The 20,696-nt window shown below is 43.9% G+C and overlaps 1 protein-coding gene across 2 annotated transcripts in view; it reads left to right on the plus strand.

Annotated features, from left to right (window-relative positions):
- Positions 1-20,696, plus strand: part of LOC136711559 (receptor-type tyrosine-protein phosphatase-like N) — a 141,201-nt gene that overhangs the window by 42,120 nt on the left and 78,385 nt on the right. For both annotated transcript variants that reach the window (XM_066687892.1, XM_066687891.1), the window contains 6 exons: positions 10,559-10,672; positions 11,920-12,025; positions 13,237-13,420; positions 15,071-15,374; positions 17,259-17,390; positions 19,057-19,091. In XM_066687892.1, coding sequence (XP_066543989.1) covers positions 10,559-10,672; positions 11,920-12,025; positions 13,237-13,420; positions 15,071-15,374; positions 17,259-17,390; positions 19,057-19,091 — 875 coding nt within the window. The remainder of the gene's footprint in view (positions 1-10,558; positions 10,673-11,919; positions 12,026-13,236; positions 13,421-15,070; positions 15,375-17,258; positions 17,391-19,056; positions 19,092-20,696) is intronic.

Below are 20,696 nucleotides of genomic sequence, written 5' to 3' on the forward strand. Positions count from 1 at the left end.
AATCACTTTGGGCACAGAAAATAATAAGGGAAAGCAATAGCTCTCATTTTGTGATGGATAAGGACACCACAAAAAGAAGGCACATATTTACTAAATCAGAGGTGGAAATACTTCTCAACTGGCCAGCAGAGATAAGTTGTGTATAAAACTAAAACAATAATTATAAATCAATAGAAAACAAAAAATGAGAAGAAATAGCTGCACAGATAAATGCCTTACTATTCTTACAATTTTTACAAGTGTGCTGGTGGCATCAAAGATGATTACGTTCCATTATTCTGTGAATCGCAGCCATACTATCACTTACATACAGAGACAGAGTGATGTACTTACACAACTCAAATCTCTCCTCACCATTGCCCCCAGACCACTCTTAACTTAAGTCAGTGTTTGGGATACACATTGCATTTGAAATGTTGCACTTACCATGTATTCTCACGTTGCTTTTGGGAAATGGCCCCCTGCTCTGCTACACCCACTGTGCTTCTGCCCACATCAGCTATATTAACACTCAGATCTCCTGGTCTGAAGCTTTGTCTGACACTGAAAGAATACAATAATAGAATGAGGGTGTTTTCAGTTCAGTGACATTGGATTGAGCTACAGACTGTGAATGAGACCAGAGGGGAACTGGGTTGACGGCAAGCAGGCCAGAGATTCAGGACATGGCCTAAGTGAATAGTCTTGTTTATCCCTTAGCTTAGAGCTTTTAGAAACAAGCAGAGAGACCCCATGCCTGCGAAAAGTGTCATAGCTCGAGCAACACACACACATACACACACACAAACATACACACATGCACATGCACACACACACACACACACGCACACGCTGTCGTCAGTCACCTGCACTTCAATTCATTCCCAGCACTTCACCAGTGTCTCCTAGGCAACGGTGACATCAGCAGCCTGACAGCAGCCAATCCACTCCCACACAGTGAATTGAGGCACTGTAGAGATGAGTCACTCGCCAACAGAGCACCTGCTGTCTGTCTCTGTCTGTCTGTCTGTCTTTCTGCCTGTGTTAATTGTCGATACAAACAGCCACTGTCTGACTAACACCTGAACAAGGCTTTAACAGTTATCAGTATTTAACATTTTCCACTTGAAACGATTAGCAACACATCCCTCTGTATTATGTTGTTGCTTTTTATTTAAGGGGGTTGGGGGGAGGTCCGTTCCCATGCAGGTGTAAACAGTTCATATTTTCTGATAAAAAATAAAAATAAACACATCTTCCTGGTGTAGTACAGTGAAGAATACTCGCAGAAGAAAAATTAAGTAAAACGGCTGGCAGCATATGTCTTAGTGTTTGTTTTGTGTCTACATGGGTTAATTAGAACAACTGATCAATTAGATTGAAAAACCCAAAGAACCAGATAAAAATATTTGTTTGCAGATCATTTGATGGGTAAATGTAATCCATTAGATTCATTTATAAAACATGATTTCATTCCAATTCCAAAATTTGAAGATAATTTAGTAGGTTGACTGTTTTTTACGTTAAACAAGCTAACCTGTCCTCTTCTACAGCAAAAACACATATTTACATTTAAAGAACATTTTATCCAATTCAAATAACTGCATCAATAAAACAAACAAACTAACAAAACCAAACAGAAAAGACTGTCACATTTTCAGGTCACTGCTAATCTCCTTGCTCTCAGTTAAGCATAGATGGTATGTAGTAGATTTAAATATCTTAGTCACTGTCCTACTGATGTTTGGATCATAGTTGTTTTGTAGCTTGTTTTTGTAAACAGGGAGAATTTTTGTAACAGGCTAGAAATGTAAATCTGTCATTGTTTGAGCTAATAAAAGCAAGCCTTTTCCTAATCACGGTTTATCCTTACTGAAATGGCTGGTTTAAAATGACTGACTTTTCCTCCCCTCCTCTTTTTCTCTTTTCTCTAAAGAGGAATGGGCCACCACATTCACTTTTAGCCCACTGTTAGCATCTGAGGCCAGTGGAGCGTGTCTGGAAACAGTGTCTTTCATATCAGCAGTATAGCTCCAGTCTAAGGTGCATGTTTCATATCTGTATGCTGGACAGAGCAATTTAACACTTGAAAATATGAACACCCACTCACTCAATTTGAATACAAAACTACAATCAGACATCTCACATAGAATAAGAAATGTACAACCTTGTGTTGATGAAAGAAACTTTTTTATTATTATGAATTAATGGAATACTGTTACAAATAAAGAACAACTTAAAATAATGACAACAAACTATGTATGTAAAACTTTAGTTTCTAAGGTCCACATGTTTTATATTTAAAATAAAAAATTACCTCAGCCAAAGCTGACATGAGGGTGTTCTGGTATTTGTTCCATATAAGCTATCAGTTTAAATTCAATATTTACATGAACTACTCATCTGCTTAGGTTGAACTTTCTTCTGTCCTTTAAAGAGTGGGAGGGCAAATTGTTTTATAAATTAATTTAAAAGAATGGTGAGTTTTGATGAAAAGAGTGGAATAATTGGCATTAGCAAGCCCCAAACATCTTGGTTTTCAAATTGAACAGCAAGGTTGATTCCTATCCATATGGCCTACAGGGTGTATGTGTCACCACCAGAGTCTGCAGTCGGCCAGTGATGTCAACAGCCAACGTTGTCAATGCCAAAGAGCAGTGGCACCCAAGAGCAACAGTGAATGATAACATTGGCTGGCCATTGACATCAGATTTGACCAAAACCTATAGCATTTTAAATATACAAACATAATAGTTTGATTTGATCTTTCACTATGTTTTAGTAGGTCGGCAATGCGAAAATTCGATTTTTATTTACTGCTTTCCATTCCTTGTTACTCCCAAAATGAACCTGAAGATTTCTGACCACCAGTTTTGCAACTGTAACTTGTACGGGAGGGCCCTGTAGCTTGGATCGAGCTGGTTCCTGAGAGGCCTTTGACGCAAAAATGGAAAATTTAATATACCATATAATGTGTCAATATAAATGTGTAATTGTTTTAATTGAATGGCCCATCATAGGTCACCAATAGCGGCTGTGTTTTTGCTGGTTTAATTCCCCTTGGGGCTACAACTTATCCAGGCCTGTTGAAGTAGGTTGTGGAAGTCATCTGAGCAATCCTCATTTCTCCACACACTAGTGACTCCCTGTGACTTTGCAGACACCTGCAGATTCAGATTGTTAGCAGCTTTGGCTAGATCAGAGGACACACACGTTGTTTCTTCCCTGCTGAAAAAGCATAGAAATGTAGCCATTATCCAGTTCTTAATTTGGTTGAAATAAAATCGGTATTCCAAAAGTGTGTATTATTATTATTATTTTTATTTCTTGGCAGACGCCCTTATCCAGGGCGACTTACAACATAAGTGCAAAAATACACAGAAGTACAAGGCATCAATCATTACAAATTCAACTTAGCTAAAACATAGCAATTCAAAATAATAAATTTTACAAATTCCAATTCCAATTTACACAAGTACAGTAAGAGACTTCCTACATCCTGGACGGTGAAAGCTAAGTGCTGTCAAGATGTAGGGTTACAGACTAGGGCTACGGGAAAGGGAGCAAGGAGGAAAACAATCAAGAATGCGAGGAGCATAATAAGCTGAAGTGCTATCTAGCAGGGATAGAGGACTAATATTACAAGTGCTGTTGGAAGAGATGCGTCTTGAGTAAGCGCCGGAATGAGGTCAAGGACTCTGCTGTTTTGACTTCGGTGGGCAGGTCGTTCCACTACTTAGGGGCCAGGGATGAGAAGTAGCAGGCTCTGGAGGAAGGAGAGTTTGAGAGGAGCCAGAGTTAGCCTTCTGGCACTGGAGGAGCGCAGTGGTCTGGAGGGGATGTATGGAGAGACAAGTGACTGAAGGTAGCTTGGTGCAGTGTGGTCAAGACAGCGGTAGGTGAGGGTCAAAGTCTTGAACTGAATGCGTGCCGCTATCGGGAGCCAGTGGAGGGAGCGGAGCAGTGGAGTAGCGTGTGCGAATCGTGGCAGAGAGAACACCAGACGAGCCGCAGAGTTCTGGATGAGCTGGAGTGGGTGGGTAGTGGATGCAGGCAGGCCGGCCAGGAGGGAGTTGCAGTAGTCCAGGCGGGAGAGGACCAGTGACTGGACGAGTAGCTGAGTTGAGTAGTCGGTGAGGAAGGGACGGATCTGGCGTATGTTGCTCAGGAAGAATCTGAAGGTGTGCGTCAGCGTGGTGATGTGCTGGGAGAAGGAGAGCGCAGGATCGAGGGTGACTCCTACATTTTTAGCAGAAGAAGGAGAGAGTGTGGTGGATTCCAAGGGGATCGAGATGGGGAGGTCAGCAGAAGGTGAGGAAGAGTGGGGGAAAAAGAGGAGATCTGATTTGGAGAGGTTGAGCTTGAGGTGGTGCGAGTGCATCCAGGCGGAAATGGCAGAGAGGGTCAGAAGAGGGAAAAGACAGGAAGATCTGGGCATCATCAGCGTAGAAGTGGTAGGAGAAGCCATGGGAAGCGATGAGGGGGCCCAGGGAGCGAGTGTAGAGAGAGAACAGGAGCGGGCCCAGGACGGAGCCTTGGGGAACACCTGTGAGGAGAGGTTGGGGGGTGGATGAGGAGCCTTGCCATGTCATTTGGTAGGACCGGTCGCTGAGGTAGGAGGAGAACCAGGTGAGAGCAGTCCCAGAGATCCCAAGGTCAGCGAGGCAGGAGAGTAGGATGGAGTGATCGACGGTGTCAAATGCTGCAGAGAGGTCAAGGAGGATGAGGACTGAGGAGAGGGAGGCTGCCCGAGCGCGGCTGAGGGAGTCAGTGACACCCAGGAGAGCCGTTTCAGTGGAGTGAGCTGTGCGGAAGCCGGATTGCAGAGGATCAAGGAGTGAGTGTTGGGACAGAAAGTCCGAGAGCTGACGGTGGACCGCCCGCTCGAGAGTCTTGGAGAGGAAGGGAAGTAGGGAGACAGGGCGGTAGTTCTGAGGAGAGGTGGCATCAAGGGTTGGTTTCTTGAGCAGTGGGATGACAGCAGCTTGTTTAAATGCAGAGGGGAAACAGCCAGAGAGGAGTGAGGAGTTGAGGAGGGAGGAGATGAAGGGGAGAAGATCAGGAGCGGTTGCTTGGAAGAGACGAAAAGGGAGTGGGTCCAGGTCCCATATTGTGGGTTTGTGACGTAGGAGGAGAGCAGAAACTTCAGCATCTGAGAGAGGTGAGAATGAAGAAAAGGAAGCTAGGTCGGTGGGAGGTTTCGGTGTGATGGGAGATGAGGGTGGAGTAGTGAAGAGCCTGCGGATATCTGCAATCTTGGAGGAGAAGAAGGAGGCGAAATCATCAGCATTGAGAGATGAGGGAGGAGGAGAAGGAGGGGGGGCAAGGAGGGAGGAGAAGGTGGAGAAGAGTTTGCGAGGGTTGTTGATATTGGATTGGAAGTGAGATTGGAAGTAAGACTTCTTGGCTGAGGTGAGAGAGAACGAGAATGTGGACAGTAGGGAGCTGTAGAGTTCGAGGGCGGCTGGGAGTTTGGTCCTTTTCCACTTTAGTTCGGCGGCACGCAGACTAGTTGGGGTTGCACGGAGAACAGCAGAGAGCCAAGGCTGAGGAGGGGAGGGACGGGCAGGACGAGACATGAGAGGACAGAGAGAGTCAAGGGAGGAGGTGAGGGAGGAGAACAAAGAGGAGGTAGCACAGTTGACAGATAGATTTGAAAAACAATCAATGGAAGGCAAGAGAGTGAGGGCAGTGGAGGCAAGGGTGGAGGGGGAGACAGAGCGGAGATTTCGGCGGAAGGTGACAGAGGGAGTGGGTGGAGAGGGGAGGGAGGGAAGGGAAAGGGAGAAGGAAATGAAGTGGTGGTCCGATATGCCCATGGGTGTCACGGAGAGTGTTGAAGGGGAGCAGCCTCTTGAGAAGATGAGGTCTAGCTGGCGGCCAGCCCTGTGAGTGAGGGGAGATGGGGAGAGAGAGAAGTTAAAGGAGTGAAGGAGAGGAAGAAATCCGGCACAGTGGGAAGGGTTGGAGAGGTGGATGTTGAAGTCTCCCAGGAGGATGGTAGGTGAGGACAGCGAGGGGAGAGAGGAGAGAAGAAAGTCAAGTTCATCCAGGAAGGAGGTGAGTGGACCAGGTGGACGGTAGAGAACTAGAAGGAAGAGGTGAGAGGGAGAGGTGATTTCCACTGCATGGAATTCAAAGCTGTGGGTCGAGATAGAGGAGAGAGAGGGGGGGACAGAGAAGAGGAGAGAAGGGGAGAGCAGGAGCCCTGTTCCTCCTCCCCACCCAGTAAGACGAGGGGAGTGGGACAGGACAAAGAGAGAGGATAAGGCAGCAGGGGTGGTAGAGTTGTCTGGGGAGATCCATGTCTCGGTGAGAGCGAGGAAATCCAGAGACTGGTGGGAGGCGAAGGCAGAGATGAAGTCGGCCTTGTTGGAAGCTGAGTGGCAGTTCCACAGGCCTCCAGAGAGTGGAGTAGAGGAGAGGGAGGAGGAGGAGGGGAGAGGCAAAGAGATGAGGTTAGAGGGATTTGGGAAACAATGGCGCACAGCTCTACGCAGTGTGAGAGGCAAGGCTGTGGTCAGGGTGGGTCTTTCAGTGGAGGAGACTATAAAACATCTCCTCCAGGACTCCAAACCCTAGAAGCCAGCAGGGCTCCTGATGGCCATAGCCCCACCCACCACTTCCCCTATAAAAGGAAGAAGGAAGCGAACCAGTGTGTGCATGCTTGGCTGGGGTAGCAAGGTGCACAGGAGGGTGAGAAGACGACAGAGAGCGAGAGAGCGAGAGAGCGAGAGAGCGAGAGAGCTGGAGAGCTGGAGAGCTGGAGAGCTGGAGAAAGAAGGGAGAAAGAAGGGAGAAGTTCACAGTTGACAGATTCACTGGCTTACGACCCTTTTTCTGGACCTGGACCATTCTCCTTCTTAAACTGTCTGACAACCTCCCACTGGTAATGAACTTTGATTACGGACTGTGACTACGAACCTGCCTTATCCCTGTCGTACTTCAGACCCCGCCTACATACAAGCCCTTTCTTGTGACAGGCCCCCAACCCGTTACAATTGGTGAAGAATGCAGGCATAGGCTGGGTGGTCTGGATCAAGAAAAGAGACACACACGCAAGGTTGTTTTGTGGAAAAAAAAAAAAAAAAAAAAAGGGTCGAAAATCCAAAGCCAAACAACAAAGGCAGGCACACAAAATGGCGGCGGTGGAAAACAAAAGTGGAGATCGGTGCTGACTGGATGTTTAATCCCAGCTCTCCACTGTGGCTGAAGACGGAAGGCCTCAAATACTTGCACCTTGCACCTTCCTGTTGGAGTTTCTGAACCTGTCTATTCCTGACAAGCTGGAGGTTCTCCAAGGAGGTCAGTCTGACATGAAGACAGCTGTGCAGGAGTTGCTAGATTTCATGGAGAAACGGAGCCAGCAACAGCAGAAGGACAAGGCCATGCAGCCAGAGGAGGCAAAGCTCTCACCGGTGCCCCGCTTCCAGCCTGAAGGAGAAGAGGAAGGGCCTCTTCAACTGCAGTCTTCCCCAACCACTGATTGCAAGGTCTGTCCAGTGTGCCTTGCAGGAGAAGAGTGGTGTTTCCAGGTTGGACAACCTGGGCATGTTTCGCCTGATGGAGAGGAACACTGGGAAGGGGGACGAGCCTTACCAGTAGAATGCTGTCTGGAGCCTGAGGAGGAAGAGGAGAAGCCTCTGTCTGTCCCTGAGCTGGAGACAGAGCAGGAGAGGTTGAGGTTGGGAGGTTGAGGTTGAGAGGAGGTCGAGCTTCTCTTCCTCTCCACCCCAGAGAGAGGGGTGGAGTTAAATGCCTTCCCTGAGCCTGAGGATGAGGTGGAGTTTCCCTCCCTCACAGAGCTGCAGTGGGAGGAAGAGTACAGTCTGGAGCCTGAGGAGGAACCTCTGTCTGTCCCTGAGCTGGAGACAGAGCAGGAGGACCTGCAATGGGAGGAACTGGTGCCTTGGCAAAAGACACCAGGAGAAGATGAGGACAAGAGGAAGACCTGCCAGGGAGAGAGGAAGATGAGGAACTGCTTCTTCCACCGTGGCCGGGACACAAGGAAAACCGGCCAGGGAGAGAGGAAGAAGAGGACCTGCTGTGGCTAGAGCAAGAGAGCCTCTGGCCGTATCTGCCGCCGGAGCCACAGAGGGCCAAGGTGTTCCTGCCGCCGGAGCCACCGGGGGCGAAACCCGAGTATCCAGTGTCCAAGAGGGAGGAGCACGATTGTTCAGAGCCCCGGAAGGAGGAACCCGAGTCTCCCGTGTCAGAGAGTGAGGAACCCGAGTGTCCAGCGCCCCGGAGGGAGGAACCCGAGTCTCCCGTATCCAAGAGGGAGGAGCCCGAGTCTCCCGTATCCGAGAGGGAGGAGCCCGAGTGTCCAGAGCCCCGGAGGGAGGAGCCCGAGTCTCCCGTATACGAGAGGGAGGAGCCCGAGTGTCCAGAGCCCCGGAGGGAGGAGCCCGAGTGTCCAGAGCCCCCGGAGGGAGGAGCCCGAGTGTCCAGAGCCCCCGGAGTGAGGAGCCCGAGTGTCCAGAGCCCAGGACGGAGGAGCCCAAGTGTCCAGAGCACTGGAGGGAGAAACCCAAGTGTCCTAAAGATGAGGAAGAGGTGCTGCCTTTCTCATCCCACTACAAGGAGGCCACACCAGAACAGGAGGAGCCTATAACCCAGGAGAAGGCATCACCTGTGGTCCCCTGCACTGAATCAGAGGGGAAGAATATACCAGGCCCTGAATCTGGAGAGCAGCCGGAGCAGCCGGAGCAGCCAGAGCAGCCAGAGCAGCCGCAAAAGGAACAGCAGCCGCAGACGCTGCAGTTAACTCAGTCGGGATCCCGGAAGACAGAGGAGTCACAGCAACCAAAGGGTGAGACTCGTGTGCTTCCTCCATCAGGTCTCCTGGACAACCAGAGTTCCTGTCCTCGACCTGAGTTCCTGGCTGCAGTAAAGGAGATGGAGACCCCTTCATGGCAGTCCACCCCGAGGACCAGATGGGTGCGATACGGAGAAGGACAGGACATGGGGGAATGGTACATCCACTGCAAGGATGACCCAGCACATGGAGACCCCATCTGGCTTTTCGGCCCTCCCGCCCGCCCCTTGTGTCTTTTGGAGGGGGGCTTGGCCGTGGTATGGTCGTCATCGTGTGCGCCACTGGCTTCACTCTTGAGGGGGAGGCTATGTGGCAAGTGTGAGAGGCAAGGCTGTGGTCAGGGTGGGTCTTTCAGTGGAGGAGACTATAAAACATCTCCTCCAGGACTCCAAACCCCAGAAGCCACCACTTCCCCTATAAAAGGAAGAAGGAAGCGAACCAGTGTGTGCATGCTTGGCTGGGGTAGCAAGGTGCACAAGAGGGTGAGAAGACGACGGAGAGAGAAGAGAGTGGAAGAGCAGGAGAGCAGGAGAGTAGGAGAGCAGGAGAAAGAAGGGAGAAGTTTGCAGTTGACGGATTCACTGGCTTACGACCCTTTTTCTGGACCTGGACCATTCTCCCTCTTAAATCCCGGGACAACCAGTCTGACAACCTCCCACCGGTAACAAACTTTGATTACAGACTGTGACTACGAACCTGCCTTCTGAATCTACTGTTATTATTGTTGGTAGTTTTTGGTTTGTAGTTAGGGACCATTTATGTTTAGTTAGAGCTCAAACAGAGCTAGGTTTTGTTTTGTTAGTTTTTCCATTGAGGGGAGCAAATAAAACAACAGCGAGCCTATTCTGTACCCTCTGTCTGCCTCCCTACTGTGTGTTTCAAGACCAGACCCCGCCTGCATACAAGCCCTTTCTTGTGACAGGCCCCCAACCCGTTACAATATATAAAAAACTCTGCGGAAATTTTAATTTAAGCCTATCACAAGTTAATGAATGTTTTAGCAGCCTTTTCAAGGCAAACATTTTTTTTCTTTTTCGCTCATTAGTGGTGAGAGTAGAAAAAAAGAAAATGTACAAGCTACAGTAAGTCAAGGCAAAAGTCTTGCGTTGATGCATGAGTTTTTTTTTTTTTGCAATAACTATGAAGTTTTTTGTGGTTTACTCAAAAAGGGCTTATTAGTCAGAAGTCCTGTGCAAACTGACAATAGGATAAAAACCTGTAGGAGTTGGAGAACAAAACAAAAAACATGATCAGTGAAACCATTACCTCAGGTTTGCCAGTGTCTAAATCATTTAATCATTAAAGGAGATTGGTCGAGTTAGACAGATAACTAAATGCTGTAGGCCTCTGGTGGGCTGCCCAGGTCTCAGCTCCAATCTCTCAGTTTTCATGGGTGTCTTCAATCTGGGGTTAATCTGGAGTATGTTAACCTATAATTGGATTATTTATGTAATTAAATGAAGGCATCTGCTCAATAATTTGATGAAAATATATGATAATAATTGACATCTTGTTTGCAATGGCAACCTGGCTCTTGGGTACCAGAGTGGTCTCACATGTTCAATATGTCTCCACGACAGAGCACTTCTTATTCCTAACAAATGAATTGTGTTTCTTACATACGTATACGTCACTAACAGAATCTGAATTACCACATGAAATCACACCCAGCAGGTTCTGAGTGAGCCCGGGAGGTGCCTGTTCCTTTGGACCGCTGGGTGTGTCTCCCTTGACATGTACGGCGTGGTCCTCTATTTGCAGATGGACTGTTTGGCCAGTGTCAGGATGCTTCTGTGCGGGAGAGGGTGCTGTACGACGTGACGGTCCCAGTGCTCCAGCGTCTGCAGGAGGTGCTCAAGCAGCTTATGATGCAGGGTAAGTCAAGATTCAACTGAGCTCCAAACTACTTAAACTGGAATCTTCATGAAATGATAATTGCTTCATTGCACTTTGTAAAATATCTGTCAGCTGTTAAGCAACTGGAGATAGTTCATGTAATTAAGAAACAGATAGCTCACCTGGAACAAAAAGCTAAAGGCACAGTGGTACTCTAGTATCAGGGATGTAAACGAGGGCTCTGTAAAATATGCAATCCATGCCAGCTTCTCACAGCAGTGTTTAAATGTATTTCTTCATTTAGTTAATTTGTTACAGTGAAGAATACTGTTATCGTGCATTTGTAAGTTATGACTGGAGCATGCTGCTGATTTGATAATATTCTCACCCTGCATAAATGAGGAACAAAGCAATCCTGAATATCGTGTGCTCATTGTGGACTTTATCAGTTAAAATCGCAATGATCTGGGGCTGTTCCCTTCTAGATTATGTTCAAATCATGCTTGTAAAAAATCACAGAATATCCTATACTATTGGGTGGATTTCACTGCCATAGAAATAAAGCATTCTAGCCTTTTTCCTCTCAGGGTAATACATATGGAAATGCAAATACTGGGGTCATAGTGATCTCAAAGATCTGCTGAGCAGTAGTTCATAATATAATCAATATTGATATTTGCTGCTATTTCCTTATTAGTTTGAAAATGATTTTGTGTTGCTTTAGTGCTCAAAATGTAATCAATAAAAATAATAAAATGTATTTCATATTGACCATTCAAAAACCACACACAACCATCTTAACCAATCACAACGATGCTCTGAGTTTATTTAAATATCCTGTACAAACCTCTCTCATTTTGGGATGGGCATTGGAATAGGCAAGAAGTGGGGTGGTGTTGCAAACCTGAAAATTCTATTTCAAAATTTGTTAATTTATTTCACAAACTTTAGAAGTGCAACAACGTTTGGAACAAGGCATCCAGTAATCTTACTAACACCAGGCTATGGGAATGGCTCACATTTACTGTATTTTTCCTATAGCAATTGATTGTGGTATGGAGGCAAAGGGTTGCCTAGATATACCACAGTTGATTTAATTGTTTATTTGGTCTTGTACTGTGGGATATTTATAGCATACTCTGCTAATGTAATATTGATGTTTGTATTAATTGTAGTCTGTGAAATGATAAAAATAGAAATATGCCTAATCATTAGCCAAAGCCATTTTGGTTTTCTGCAAGCATCAATGTGATATATGTATATGTTTTTGAATCTTTCATCTACAGGTTTGTCATGGCAGGATGAAATAACGCAGTACATAATTTCTCAGGAGATGAACCGTGTGCCTCGGACCTACTCCCCTACTTTTCCCAAGGAGGCCTACCTAGAACAGTAAGCTCCAGTCAGTTGTGTCTTACAGCACCCAATACACCACTGCTGGGCCATCCTGGTCCTTGGGCTGTTTCATCTGAGCTCTCTATGATGTAATCAAAACATTAGAGAGCTAAAATGAACCAGTTAAGGATTGCTTCCAGGCTGCAAGCTGTTGGGGATGAACGGATACCCACAATACCTGTAGGACTACACGATCAGCACTACGATTGACTTAAGTTTCGGATTTCTATTGTCCTTGAGCTGTAGACTAGAATTACAATGTCAGCTGGTGTCAACTAAAATGATGACTGCGATTTGTCATTCAAGTGCAATCCCTTGACTGAACTGCTGCCTTTCAACAGGGCTAGTTGTCAGTTACTTTCCTCCCTCAACCACATCACCCTGAGGAAAAGGAAGTGAAGAACAGTATAGTGAGTCTCAACAGGTGACATGGAGATGCCATTGGTCCCTTTATGACCTATTTAGATTAAACTCAAGTGAAATTAGCTCTCTGTTCAACGTGTTTTTAAATGGATCTGATAGATAGAGGCTGAGGAGAAATCAGCAATCATCCTGATCATCCCAACCCTCAGCCACTGAGCCCATTGAAGTTAAGGTTTGTGATACTAGGATACATTTTGTCTTTTCCAGTTACTTAAAGCTTATTGAGTTAGTGTGGTCAAAGGGAATTCATGTAAAACTTCATCCTGTATCAATGTTATCAGAAACGGCTTTGTTAGATCCTGCTGAGAATCCCAGGACAAAGTGTTATTGGTGTTTTAAAATGTTTAATACATTTGAGTTTAATATCCCTCTATAATTCACAATTTACATGAAAACAGGCATATTCAGAATGCTGGTGTCTTTAAATGTGCAATAGAAATAATCTGTAATCACTTGAAGTCAGGTACAACATTTAGGATTTTTCGATTGTACACAGCATTGCTTATTGTACTGATTCAGATTTCACTGATTCTAATTCTGCTTGGGCAACTACCAGATTACAACAGCGATTTCTTACTGCACGTATGGTCTATTTTTTTTTCTCATTTCTGTATTTTTTTCTATAGTGTAAGAAGACCACAAGGGGACACTCAATACCCTGAAGATATCATTGTGTTGGAAGATGAATTAGACCTTTCCTCCAAGGAAGGGTGTCTTAGTTATGAGTCACAGTTGATGGTTTGACGGAGAAGCCATTGTGTTTGTTTGTGTGCTTGTTGTTTCAGATCCACTAAACCGGCGGAGTCCTCTGGGAAACTGTCCTACTCAAGCTCCAGGTCCCGTTCTGGCCCTGACCGCCTGACTCCTGCCCTGATGCAGCGCTACCTAGACTACATGGTTCTCTCAGACCAGCCCCAGGCTTCACTCCGCATGCAGGCCCCGCTTATTGACCCGTATACCTATCCCCAGGTCAGGAAACTAACTTTGTATTGGTATTATTTCTTAATTTGACAGTTGCAATTACAACATTATAGTCTTATGACACTCTTATAACCCTGTGTCTTCAGGGATACAAAGTGTAATGCTGGATTACACCAAATAAAGTGCAAAGTAAAAATCAAATAGCAGACCGAACAATCCATATAAGCTTCATTATACTCTTGTGTTGTATAGTGTCTTGCAACTACTCTTCCTGATGTTTTGTGTGTTTATTTCTTGGGACTGGGCCATTTGCCATGTCTTTTAGTGTCACCGTGGATTCGTATTTACCACTGAAAAAGTTAAAACCATCTTCCCCTTCCCTTGGCTTCAAATGCAAATGTTTAGTTCTAGGTGAAAAGGGAGAGCAGGTTGAGACACCTGCTAGGACCTTTCTATCACTGGGATAGAAAACAGCTGTGAGATGACAGCCTCCTTTTGTCCACCACCACCCTCCAAACAGTGGCCCAGCTTGGCCTTACCGATTTCAGCCACTCAGAGGAAAGAGAGCTCCAGGGGCTGTACTATCTGGAACATGTAGTTTGCACAAATAAGATCAAATGACTGCATTGCAAATCACCACAAAAATGAGACTTAAGATGAGATGCTGCTGTAAGTTCACATTAAGGGCATGGTGGTTTCATTTCTAAATAGGCCAATAAGTTTAGCGTTTCCACAAGCAACACTAAAAATCTTCCATCTTCTCACTGCAGTAACTGGGGCTATCAAAGCCAGACAGACTTTTTTTACTCACTATGAACATTTGTTTATTTATCTATTTATGTGTTTTGAAGTCTGTAGTGGAACAGGTCAACCTGTTTTATTTATTTCAGCTTCATTGGTTAAATCCTCAACTTATTAAAACCCTTAATTCTAAACAATCAAACAGTTAAATGTGATAATTTAGAAATCATTCAGAACAAACCTGTGCAATTGCTTCACACATGTACATGTAGCTAGACACACAGCACAATTAAAATAGGAGAGCAAACAGTGCCGAGCAGGACCACCGTTCACAGGCGAGATACAGAAACACTGCTGGAACTACAAATGCAATCTGTACAGGAACGATTTGAGAAGCTGTAGGAAAGAGGTGAGGGAGGGTTATATGTGAGGCTTGAGGAGCCTTAAGAAGATAGGGAGAAGACAATGAAGACTGCAGCAGATGAAGGTTTAATTTGAATTAATACTGAATCTCTCTAACCTCAGCAGATTACAATGGGGGCTTGATGCAAGTGTCAAAATAGTGAAAGGTTTTCACAGACCCAGGGGACCGCTGCAGGTTCGACAAGGAAACAAGCTACCCATGGATACAAGTGGACATCAACAGGAAGTGCACTTAAGACAGAAAATAGGAGGCGCTATGCATAAAGGTTGTCTGGAATAAGCTGTACTCAGCCATGTTATTGAAGCTGAAAATCCTTCAAGAAATTTGTGTACGAGCAATAAGATCACATGAGCTGCTGGCAATCAAATGAAAATACAAGTCAAGTGGCCTCTTCCTGTCCGTAACCTCTTTTATATGCTTATGTGTGTGCATGCTTATACACTTGATGTGTAAGGAATCCCCACGTGTTTTCATCTCCTCTGACTGACTTACAGGACTGCTTGTGTGAGTTGTGTTTTTCTCCTGCATTGTAGTTCGGATACCAGGAGGAAGAGAGGCTGGCGAGCTCCCTGGGGGCGGGTTATCCAAGGACGCCTCAGCGTTCTGGGGGAGCCCGGCCCAGTGATCGTGATCGGCAGCTGCTCCAGGATCTTCTGTCCCTCTATCTCTCTGCTGGACAGCCCCCCCGGGAAAAGGAGACTGCGTCTTCTTTGTATCATGAGGAGCCCGACTTCCCTCTAGCCTACAGCCAGGACTATGACCAGGCCTCCGAGAGAGAGGCCCAGAACAAACAGAAAAAGATTCCACGTGGTCCCAGCACCCTGCCTCCCAAGGATGGTAAGACGGCTCTACGTCACCATTAAAAGGCCTTAAAATAATGGTGTAAGTGTCTAATTGGTCAAATAAATTAATAGGTTATTAAAGTAATCGAGATCTCCAGTTGGACCAATAAACAGAAGATACTGTGACCCAATTCACAGAATATAGCAACTCACTTACAATCTCACTTCAGTAACTGTGCAATCACATTTTTTTTAACACCTTGGTTTGCTACTTTGCACAGCACAAATGGTGCTGTAGGGCTTATGCATTTTTTGGGGGCATTACATAAATTACTTTCGCGTATGACATTGTTATCAATTGACACCGAATTGTTGAAGACTATTGTGTGCCACTATTATTGCTTATCTTGTACATGTATAGGAGTCTGTCCTCTATAATACCTTCCGAAACTTTGTTGAGGTGGAGAGAAAATAAAAATGTAATTATTACAACAAACCAGAATGCATTTGTGTTCTTTTTTTAGCGGCTGGTCAAATTAGTCTCCATTGGGGTTATGGTGAATTAGGATGCAAGTTGACACCGAATGAATGTCTGTCAAACTTAAGGTTTTTGGAAAGGCAAAGTGAGAAGATGAACCAGATTGTTAATAACCTTATAGCAGGGGTCCCTTTCTGGGAGGGCTATAGTCCAGCTGTTTTTTCAGGCCTCTTGAAATAGCTGACACTGGAAATGTTGATTTGATTTTCAATCCTCCTTACTTCTTCACACTGACAGTCAGTAGCTAATGGCTGTATAATTCATATGAATTTATTTCAGGATGATGAAATGATCATGATAGAAAAAAGAACCACAGCGGGTGTTTTTGTAGTACTAAATGTGTTGTTTTTTACATTGTATGAATTGTGTTCAAGGCTTAAATGAAATCATTAGTGTTACACTGGCAATGTGTAGGTCTAATTCTGTAACTGCTGACATGACTGTTCCATAATAAACCCTATCCACATTTTCTGTTGAAATTTTCCAGTTGTCGTGTAGTGAATTAATCCACATTTCACTGGATTCTTAGCACTAGAACATAAGAAGAACATAAAGTGTAGAAACAAGAGCAGGCCATTCGACCCATCATGCTCATTTGGTGTCCATTAATAACTAATTAAAAAGTGATCCAAGGATCCTATCCGGTCTATTTTTAACTGTTCCCAAATTTTCAGCTTCAACCACATCGCTGGGGAGTTTGTTCCAGATTGTGACAACTCTCTATATGAAGAAGTGTCTCCTGTTTTCTGTCTTGAATGCCTTGAAGCCCAATTTCCATTTTTATCCCTGGGTCCATGTGTCCCTGCTTATCTGGAAAAGCTCCTCTGCTTTGATTTGGTCGATGCCTTTCATGATTTTGAAGACTTGGATCAAGTCCCCACGTAGTCTCCTCTGTTCCAGGGTGAAAAGGTTCAGTTTCCTCAGTCTCTCAGTAGGACTTTCCCTTCAGACCTGGAATAAGTCTGGTTGCTCTCCTCTGAACTGCCTCTAGAGCAGCAATATCTTTCTTGAAGTGAGGAGCCCAGAACTGTACACAGTATTCCAGATGAGGTATAACTAGTGCATTGTACAGTCTTAACATTACTTCCCTTGTTATAAATTCTACTTTTTACAAGATTCCCTAACATTCTGTTTGCATTTTTTATTGCTTCCCCTAAAGCCACACTAAAGCCACACCTCTTTTACGTAGAAGATAATCAAATGGGGCTGTCATTGAAAAAATGTCATCAGTATTTCCAAATGGTAATGTAAGAATGCTTGGTTTTGTACTCTTGTACTCTTGAAAGAGATTGTGAGTCTATTTCAAACACCTCTTCCTGGTGTGTCTGGGTTTCAGATTCAACTTCAATTTCAGGCATTCAACACCCTCTGTTCAACCTGTGACTCCTTCTTGCATTACAGACGCCACGCAGAAGAAATTAGGAGCCATGCTGGGGAAATACGGCATCGATGTGAACGATCTGAGTGCCCAGCAACTGAACAGTCTAACTTCTACTCTGAAGCTGCTGCAAAACAACCTGCAGGACCAAACAGGTATCCATTGTGTTGTATGTCATCTCTACAGAGGACATTTCCCCACACAACCATGAAAACACAGACAGCACTGCATACATGGCAACCAAAAAAAATCAAAGTACTGCTTTGTTGTTGATTTTCAAAGGCACTGTTTTGAATATGGATGGTCATCAGTACGGAAATTAAGATGTACTTCCAGAATGGTTACTTAGACTCATTCTGAACCTTACGAATGTGGAAGTTTTTTAATAATCAGTGTAGATGTAGTAATGTCTGTATAACCTACTCTCACACACACTTGTTTTGATAGGGCATAGTGCGTGTGAATTGTTGCCATCTTACCTTGGGCAATATGGAGTCATTATATATAATGAACGGCAAGCCAGAGGAAATGCATTGGCCACTGTTTTGTTTCCATTGTTTGGTTTCCATTTTATGTTTGTCTCCATATTAGTTTTGTTTCCAGACGTGTTTTGTTTTGATTTTATTCGATCATTGCCCTTTTGCAATTCTTTTAAAGTTATGATGTGTTGCTTGGTGAACTAGAGCATGGTTATATTTGACCTTGCGTGTAAAACGTCTTTGACTGTGTTCGTTGTGAATGTAATACACAGTATAGTCTTTTGTGTCACTGCCCCTTTCTTTTGGTGTGTCTTTTGGTGTGGTATTTTTGATTACATTTATTAAAGTAACAGATTGTTCATACACTTTATTGAATTCATGTGAAGCACTTTAAATGGATTTGCATTTTGTTTTATTTTGAGCGAGGTTTCTTTATAAGGGCGGTGATCATTTGACTGTGTTCCTGTCTGGGTGCTACTGGAGAGAGTCCATTAATAGTAATACAGTACATAGTTGGGCAGTCATCAACGCATTTTGTAACCAGTAAACATTGTTAAAGCATATTGTAACCAGGAAACATTGTATTTTATTTATATGTATTTTGTAATAAAGATCATTACCTTGTTGATAGGGCAGAAAACACACTATGCACATTTTTATTCAATTTATTCTTCCATTTAGTTGGAAGAGATCTAAGTGGGGATTGTAAAGCGATTTATTGATCGGAGTTCTCTTTGCTCCTGGAATAATTAAAGGGTGGCATAGTCAATTCAACCATATAGTAACCAGGGCTCCACACATAGTCTATTTTGGTTATGTGACGACATTTTTTTGAAAGCTACCAATACGATTTGATATACAAGAGAGGAATGGCAATTGGAATCTGTATGTGATTATGTGAGCATGTATTAATTTGAATGCATTTTACATTGTACAAGAAATCTTACCTTACAGCCATTGTATCCACCAATTTGTGCAAAGAGAATTATGTGTCACTGTTCTCAGTCCGTTTCCATATCACCCTCTGTAAACAAAAATGGTCCTTCATGTTGATCCACATGCAGAATACCATTTTCAGGAAACAAACCATTATATCAGAATACAGCATTCAGCAAACAAGTCATCAGGGTGGGATTACATCTTAATTTTGGCAAAAGTGGTAGATGCCATCACTCTGTATTTCCCAATGCAAACTAACTATTGTTCTCGCTTTATTGGACCCCCTGTCCTCATTATAAGACTGCAACAGACAGTGCTGAGGACCCAAGTGTCATTAAGGGCCAGACGATTGTACAGATCAAGCTTACCACAATCTTTTTTTTTTCCCATCTTTTCTCTTTAGATCTATTGGAAGACAACATAATCTCAAAGAAAAAGGTGGGTTCAGATATACAAAGAACCACTAGTGGGCAGCCTTTATAAAGGAAAACATGTTTAATAACAAAATAGGTTTGATTCCCCTCTTTTACTGATACATCTGATCATGTTTTATGTATTTATTTATTTGTTTATATTTGTTAAAATTGCCATTTCAGGCCCTACATTTTTCTTCTTTCCCTTCTTCAGATAAGATAGAGTCTGGGCACAGCTGAGGAGGTGTGTAGTAATTGAAGACACTAATGATATGCTTTCTTTTAAAACAACCTTGTCTGTATACATATTTATGATTTCCCCTTTAATCGGTCCATCATTAGGCCATAGCAGGGATCTCCAGCCCTGGTCCTAGAAAGCCCAGGTCCAGGAGGTGTTATAGGTCATCAACTTGGAAGCATGTGATTCTGATCAGTCAATCATGGCTTTTGGTCATTTCAGTAATTAAGAGGTAATTTGCAACAAATACATGAATACCCTTCAGTCAACCAAGGACTAGAGTGCCCTTAATTAAACGAGGTGAGTGCATGGATGAATCAATAAATAAAGTGTTATTAATCTTCAAAAAACTGTTAGGGTGACCTTTTCAAGTTAAATTGATTTGGGCTCTTCAGGATTAGAGCTAGAGACCAGCATGCTACTGGCTGAAAAATCGCAGATCATCAGCTCTTTTATGCTAGCAGAGATGATATAGTTCTGATGGCAATGTCGGAATAAGTACTGTTGTGGTTATGGTGCACAGCGAGTTTGGTAAAAAAAAAAAAAAAAAAACATTAACTAAATAAAATAGACGGGGAGTAAGGAACTATGAACAAGGCTGTGTTTGGCTCTGGGATTCTAGATACATTTTAATCTATCCAGAATGCTAAATCACCTGAGCTAGGGAAAGGGAAATGAAAATGTATTCAATTTCTACAGGGGAACTCAGTCTATGTTTTAGTTGACCAACTGAAGTATTTATAACACCATAAACAAGAGAGTTTACATTTGGTGTATTGGTAGCAAGAGGAGCTCTGAGAGCATGACATCTATAGTGGAACGCTTTCATGTAGATTATCTGAATCTCCTGGACCAAAACCAAGTTCAGGGAGATTCACCTTATTTGTCAGCCTACACTAGAGGCCTCAGCCCTGGTCCTAAATAATATATTACTTCACACTAGTTAGATGCTCCATTGGTTCCAAATCCAATCCAATCCAATCCAAAATGTCCAGAAAGGGCAATTTGTTTTGCAAACAATTAACAATTAGCAATTAAAAATATTAAAACACCATGCATATTCAAACACATTAAAGCATCACTGGACAATACAGAAATCAATCAATAAATAACAGATAACATCACAAGCATGACCATCATAAATTATTAATATATATACAATCAGATAAATGGTCCTGTAATCCACAATCAATTGATACATGTAACCAAAGACACACAATACGTGTAATTCAGCTGAGTTTGTTAATAAACTCAATAGCTGAAGGGACAAATGATTTTGTGAACCTATTTGTTCCACACTGAGGAAAGCTAAACCTGTGTCCGGATGGGAGAAACTCTTCATAGAGAGGGTGCTGGTGGTCTGATAAAATAGCCTGTGCCTTCTGAGTGACC

This window comes from Amia ocellicauda, chromosome 16 (genome assembly GCF_036373705.1).
Source record: "Amia ocellicauda isolate fAmiCal2 chromosome 16, fAmiCal2.hap1, whole genome shotgun sequence".
NCBI lineage: Eukaryota > Metazoa > Chordata > Actinopteri > Amiiformes > Amiidae > Amia > Amia ocellicauda.